At 43.3% G+C, this 7341-nt stretch overlaps 1 protein-coding gene across 1 annotated transcript; it reads right to left on the bottom strand.

The window, feature by feature from the left end:
• Positions 1-2210, bottom strand: rpl19 (ribosomal protein L19). Its single transcript, XM_076751482.1, has 6 exons — positions 2188-2210; positions 1697-1803; positions 1123-1245; positions 846-966; positions 451-561; positions 1-196 (listed from the first exon to the last, which is right to left on the bottom strand). The coding sequence occupies exons 1-6, from the start codon at positions 2190-2192 to the stop codon at positions 70-72; spliced, it is 594 nt and encodes a 197-aa protein (XP_076607597.1). The 5' UTR covers positions 2193-2210; the 3' UTR covers positions 1-69.
• Between the last annotated feature and the right edge of the window lie 5131 nt (positions 2211-7341).

The following is a 7341-nucleotide window of genomic DNA, read 5'->3' as shown; positions in this document are numbered from 1 at the left end:
GTGTCTTTATGTACACTTTTATTGTCAGCACTCCACCGCTGGCGGTCAGGCAGGATTGACGAGGCCAGATTACTTCTTGGTCGTCTCCTCCTCCTTGGACAAGTTCTTGATGATCTCCTCCTTCTTGGCCTGGAGACGCTCCTCTCTGCGCTTGCGGGCCTCCTTCGTCTTGGAGCGACGAGCCTCGGCCTGGTCGCTGCAGGACGGATACAAACACAGGAGTTCACACGGTGTGTAAACCTCTAATACACACTTCAGCATCATCTGATGAAAACCTGCTTAAACCTAATGCAGTGAATTGGTTTTAATGTCTGGGTTTGACTGTTCGAGACTAAACTGACAATAAAGCCCAAACGCCACATGCTGCACATCAACACTGCAGAGGATCTAAATACGCCTGTTGATGTGAATTTAAGGCTTTTTCGGCCTTTCTGTGAACTGAAGACTTACGCCAGGAGCTTCTTGCGAGCCTTGTCTGCCTTCAGCTTGTGAATGTGCTCCATAAGGATGCGCTTATTCTTGAACACGTTACCCTTGGCCCTCAGGTAGAGGCTGTGGTACCTGGGGGACGGCAGAGGAGGAGAGGCATTAAAATAACACCCGAATACATCAGAGGCACCAGATCTTTACAGTGTGGCTGTGTGTCTTGAGCTTGAGTTAAGATTTACAAACATCTTCAGAGGTTTGGTTGGTGTAAAATAAGTCTACAACCAGTACAAAAAAAAACTGCACACCTATCAGAAAGCAGGTATAAAAGCGATCTAAAAACCCTCCGGACCACCGAAAACAGTCTCACATCACATCAGTCAGAGCACAAACAACCAGCGCAGACGTCCTCAACCTACATGTGCCTGTCAATCTTCTTGGACTCCCTGTAGCGACGCAGCAGACGACGCAGGATCCTCATGCGGCGCATCCAGGACAACTTCTCGGGCATACGGGCGTTGGCTGTACCCTTTCTCTTACCTGGGAAAAGGAAGTAAGAGTCCTCCATCATCCAGGTAGTAAATGTCAAAATGAATGCAATGAGTCCACAAGAGTAGTTATAAAATACTTCATGCTTCATGAATATCAGGTCAATTCCTTTCCATTAAGATGGCAAACGCGACACTTTCAACTTACCGACTCCCATGTGTCTTCCCTTGCGGCGTGCCAGTGTGTTCTTGCGGCAGCGGGCCCGGGAGTGGACCGTAACAGGTTTGCGAATGATAAGACCATCCTTCACCAGTTTACGGATCTGCTGGCCTGCAGACAGATGGAAACAAGTCAGCGACGCGGTTACGCAGATTCACCAGCCTGACAAAGTGTGTGCTCGCATATTTACTTCACATCAGCTGCGGTGTGGACATGATTAGGACAGGCAGTTCAGGATAATTTACCATCAGAGGGGTTATTATACAGATAGGTAGCATGTTCTTTGTTCTGCAGACGGACAGGATTGTCTGATCTTTATTAGTCTAGATAACATCATATTTAAAAACAGTGAGCTGTTATCATAAATAGATGTATTAAACCTCATCAGTCAACAGGTTTCTTCTCAGCATCATTATTAGTGACACGCTGATGCGCGTTCAGCTGATCGTGGTGGTACAAACCAACCTTCAGCACCTTAACAGCAGCTGCATCATTACCTCAGTAAATGGTGAAAATATAAAGCGAACTAAGCAACTACGGGATGACTTTTTGTTCGACTTACGAGAGTTGGCGTTGGCGATCTCATTGGTCTCGTTAGGATCCAGCCAAACCTTCTTCTTGCCGCAGCGCAGGACGCTGGAGGCCAGCCTCTTCTGGAGCCTGAGCATGCTGCGGGACAAATACAAGCCAGGTTAAACGTCTGCCAACCATGTAAGTGTTTACCTCTACTTCTATGAGAGTTTATGCCACAAAACTGCCACGTTTCATAAAGGACCCAAAGCTTTGTCACGCTGTTTCTGCTGCTAACTAGCCGTTAGCCGCACAGCTAACACTACACTATCAGCCGGGTTGACAACATGGCCTCTTCGTCTGCTACATCGTGTTACTCACAGCTACGTAAAAATATGGGTTTTTGATTTTAAGTTGAGGTATAAACTTTATGTATGGTTGAATAAGACACTCAAGAGTTTCCCAGAAGTGATATGGGGTTAACCTATGTGCATTATAACAGTTAAATGAGGACTTTTACTGTGCCATTAACAGCGATCCTACCTCATGGCTGCTACTTCAATAGGAAAAGGAAGGCTTGAGGGACGGACTGGAAGCTACCATTATAGAGGAGAATCCATCTCTGAACACGAAACTGCTCGGTGTTAGCTCAGACCACATCCGACATTATCGATACCTCACACGTTTCACAGTGCTGAAACTATGCTTATTCAAAAATCAAACTGATAGAAATAGGCACACAAAATAAATCTTGAGCTTATTTCAAAAGTTTATATCGCTGAACACCTCCTCGTAAAATAATGGTACTGACCAGTGTTTCTGCAATGCATTATGGGTGATGTAACAGTTGGCTGCATTCTGCTGTTTCAACACTTGGTGGCGGTGTTGAGACCAGAAACGCTGCTGATACCAGAAGACAAGAGCATTAAGTTTTTAAGAATATTTATGTTATTTTTAATGCCTCGCATTTGTACACCGATGGCAAGAATGTCAAATTATAATCTACAAGATTTAAATTGATTAGTTTTATGCATAATCCTTCACGTGGGGCCTTCAAAAAATTCAATTCAGCCTCCCTTACTCCCTACAAAAAGGTGTTGAATTATTTTCAATAAGAGGATTAAAATTTAAATAGAAAGTAAAATACTGTAGTGCAATTGGGTCTTATACAACTCACTAAATGACAGCAATAGAGGATAAATGTTATTTTGTGTGCTCGCATTCTTAAATCGGTAGCCTGGTTAGATAAAATTATCATTTTCTATTATTATGTCTAATCCACTGATCTAATCATATAATTTATTCTGCTGTCTCTAACAAGAGCAGACCAAAGTATCTTCATACAGTCTAAACTGTAAGTGATGCACTGTGAAACGCAGCCTTTCAGGACGTGAAAGACAGTCATAATAGATCATTAACAAAATAAAGTGAACAATAACAATGTGATACACAGCTTCAGGAACGTCAAACCACGACCAGTGATAACGCACTGAGAGATTAGAAAAATGTAATTTTAGGCTTTTGAGTGGCTTCTATTATAAACAGAGTGACTGCAGAAAGTGGTTTAGTGAGTGGCCACTTATGAACGCACTTGTAAAAATAGCTCACTGGTACATTACCATCTGACCAGTTGCGGTTTGCACTGTTGCATCCCTGGCTCTCCAGCAGCAGCCCGTCACTGTGGCAACGCTGCACGCTCACAGTGTGGGTGCATGAGGGGCACTTGTGTGACTTCTTCACCTCAGGTAACCCAGAATACCAACTGAAATCATCATCTCCGGGTGAAGTGTAACCCAAAGTACCTGATCACCACCTACCACAGCTTCGAGAGGCCCGGCTCTCCTCTGCGCAGAAGAGCGAGCCGTCCAGCAAGTGAACAAAAACCTTTAAAGCTGGAGGACGTTGGACTGTGTTCAGGTACTGTAAACCCAGGAGGAGGCTCACTGATACATGAGAACATGATGTTTACATGCTAGAGTATCCTAGCATCCGTGAGAGCACTCCAGCTAGCACATCCAGGGTTCACAAAAGCACAATATGATGTTAACATGCAACACATAAGAAGGATAGTCCTGAGAGCAAACATGGAGACCCATTGAATACGCAGGAGAAACTGTAGCGTCACCTCAGACAAACAGACACAAACTGCACCACAGTCTGAGGGTTTGCTGTGCAGGCAGAAGAAAAATGTCCCTCCTCAACAGATTTTTAACATTGCTCATTTGCAATGCAGCAGCTGATTAGCACCGTCAGGGTATGGTGCCCAAAACCAATTCTTTCATCAATTTTGGACCGAATCTTCAAATTGGTGAGTGAACGAAGGTGTGTGGAAGGTTCGTTAGAGCAGAATATCTTTGAAGTTTTTCTCTAATTACTGCTGAATCTGCTGCTGTGTGCTTAATAAATCCTCACTGTGTACACACTTTCATCTTTAAGCGCTGCAGTTAATCCCTCATGTCATATACAGATTGTTTAGTATATTTAAATAATTAATAAGAACTCTGTAAACCTGTCTTGTTAAGGAACTAAACTTTAATAAAGGCATTTTTTTGTTAGTTAAAATACTGGTTTCCTTGAACTTGTTCACTCTCTTAATTGTGTCAATTAATGGTATCAAAGTCAGTGAAAGCATCACTGAGCCTGCAGAGGTCTTTGAGGATATTTTGCAATCTACAACCTCACCACTAGATGTCACTAAATCCTGCACAGTGGTCCTTTAAACAAAAGATCTGAGCACTTTATCGTTTGGTGTTGACCCTTGTATTTAGTTGCTCTTATTAAAATTCCAAAACTTGAGTTTATTCTAATGTTGCTGTCACTGTGTCACTGAGCATCAGCTAAACGCCACAGATGTAAACTGAGCATAGCCACAGCTGATCCACTCAGTTACCCTGGACAACAGCACAGGGATGAAAGCCAAGTGAGCGATGCAGCTGAGGACGACCTGAAACTGGAGGAAGATGTGGAGCTGCTGCTGCAGGAGAGTCACAGCGTTTCCAAAGTACACCATGTTTCTGTTTCTTTGCCTTGAAGAGGATGACCATCGAGGCTTCCTCCTACTGAGGTAACCACCTCAGCGGAAGCATGAGCTGCAGCCACAGAGGATGAACTTGTGGGCGTTTAATCCAACGCCACCAGCTCTGATCCCAACGTCACACAGAAGGAGTTCACCACAGACTGGAACAGTTACAGGGATCATTTTCCTCTCAGGGTGGAGGATGAATCTCCCCCGTGTTTATTCAAGATTACGTAATCCCTCAATATGATGTCATCTGTGACGTGTGACCTCGGTATTTGTCTTCTTCACAGTCATTGTCTTCATCACCAGTGTTAACCATTCATGACAAACTCAGGAATCAGACACTTCATCATGTGTGGTGAGCATCAGCACTTTAACTGCTTTATACTGAAACTCCACTCCATTTTAGAGGTCACACTTTTTATTCCACAGCAGCTATTTTACAGCTTTAGTTACAAGCTACATTATACTTCATAATAATACTTCAAAATAAGATTCACCTCAACCAACTACAACAGTAACATCCACATCCATCTTTTACATTAATGTACCAGTCATATAGTAATGCTATAATAATATAACAGTCACATTTTCTGCATTGAGTACATTTATATTTAGTTAATTTCACATAAAACATATTTCAATGCGGGACTTTTATTTGAAAACTTTTACACTGAAAACTACTTTTACTTAAGAATCTGAATACTTCCTCCACCCCTGCAAGCTAGCTTACAGCTAACGTCTGTACAGTTGGTTCATTTGCTGTTTGGACAGATAAAGACAAAAAGGTCCAGCAGTCAAACTAATGCCAAGGAAAAATGGCAAACATTTGCTTTACTTTCTGTGTAAACACACTTTAATAAGTGTACTCTACCTGTCTACAACCAAACAACAGACAGCTAAAGTTAGCGGCTAGCTAGCGATTAGCTAGCAGGAAGCTAGCTGATTGAACCCAGGCTAGCAGCAGAAGAGTTGGTGGAGAGCGAAACAGAGCTAAAAGGTGAGTGAATATCGGACATATATTCATCAGGGATTCAGAAAAATGACCCCCAAGTATATTTTAATGTAGCTCCATGTTTGTTGGATGTGTAGAGTTAGCTGGGTGAAGTTAGCTGTAATTGTTTGCTAATTCAGCTTTATAAGGTGACAGTATGTTAATGTGTGTAGCTTACAGCGTGTTTGCTCACAAGTGTCCCCCTCAAAAAAAAAAACATTAATGCTGTTTTAAACTTTGATTTAACTTAACTGTTTGTCACAAAGGAGCTGTCAACAAAAACTGACTTTGTTGTGTTAATTTTCTTTTGGTTATGGAGACCATTTTCTATACCAATATTTGATTATTTGAGCTTTTTATTGTGACTTTTTCCACCACAGACCTTAAACTTTTTTTTTTAATCTGCTGTAGGTGCACAGATGTTTTTATTTAACTTTTAATGTGTTAATTTAATCCCAGTAGACAACATTTCTTTTCCTGTCTTGACCCACCAGAGCAATGCTAGAATATCTGTGGCCCTTGATAACGACTCCCCCGGGAGCCTCAAAGTGTAAGTATCTACAATTCCTGGTATGTTTTGGGCCCCCCCTGAAACATTCAGCTGCCCCTAACCCCACCCACAAACGGATCAACAGTATATCAGTTATAGAACAGGGCCCCTGCAGCTGGTGGGGTTTTTCCTCAAGACCACATCAGCATGAGCCTCAGACACTGGCCCTCCAGGACCACACATGTCTGCTGGTTCCCAGTGAGGGGACCAGTCTGTCCCCACCCACAGCCTCCATCACCGCGCCTCTGTTGTTCTCTCATCAGTCGATAAGTGAAGGTGGGGTCTGTTCGTGGGGCGTGGACCTCGCCTCCCAGCTGGAGTCTGTGGAGCGCACACAGACGAGAGCAACGACGTCAAGACAGACACAAGAGGACGCAAACGCACCGGTAGTAAGAGGAATCGGCCTTCAAAATAAAAGCGGACTACCTCAGTTTTAACTCATCAGGCTACTATTACTTATACTTTGAAATGACTGACATGACGATTAATATTTCCATTAATATTGCTAATAAGCAGCATTACGTAATTCTATGGCTGCATTCAGGGAGGAATTGTTCATGTGTTGTGATGTTTTGGTCCTGATGGGGGCCGCCACAATCATGCCCGCTCACCTTAGGGTCCTGGAGGTGTGCAGGTCCTTGGGGGTTGAAGTTTGCAGTCAATCACCTTCTTGGAGGAGACAATGATTTGCTGCTGTCTGCCCTTGTCCTTGACAGTGGCAAGCAGCATATCAACCAGGTGGTGATAGAAGAGATGAGGATGGACTCAAGCTCCCATTCGACATCTTTGGTGATGATGGAGGTTCTCCTGCTGCCTCATGTCAGACAGGAAGTCAGTGATCCACCTGCAGGTGGAGTCAGGTACGTTCAGATGGGAGAGCTCGTCCTGCAGCAGGTTATGAATGACAGTAGTTTGTCTGCCTTGTGAGAGATGCATTTGAATAGAGCGCTACAAACAAGCTGGTTAATCAGTACAGGAATAGGTGGATTTATAAAAAACACATCCACAGTAAGACATCACACAGCAACAAAAAGATTTATCGGAAGGCAGCGAGACTTCTGGAAATGTGTTACATTATTCATCTCTTCCAGTGATTTTTATTTTGAAATCAGTAACCGGATGTGTGCCTGCGTC

This window comes from Chaetodon auriga, chromosome 16 (genome assembly GCF_051107435.1).
Source record: "Chaetodon auriga isolate fChaAug3 chromosome 16, fChaAug3.hap1, whole genome shotgun sequence".
In the NCBI taxonomy this organism is placed as follows: Eukaryota; Metazoa; Chordata; class Actinopteri; order Chaetodontiformes; family Chaetodontidae; genus Chaetodon; species Chaetodon auriga.
The sequence above is the reverse complement of the archived record's forward strand: the minus strand, read 5'-3'. Positions and strand labels throughout refer to the sequence as shown.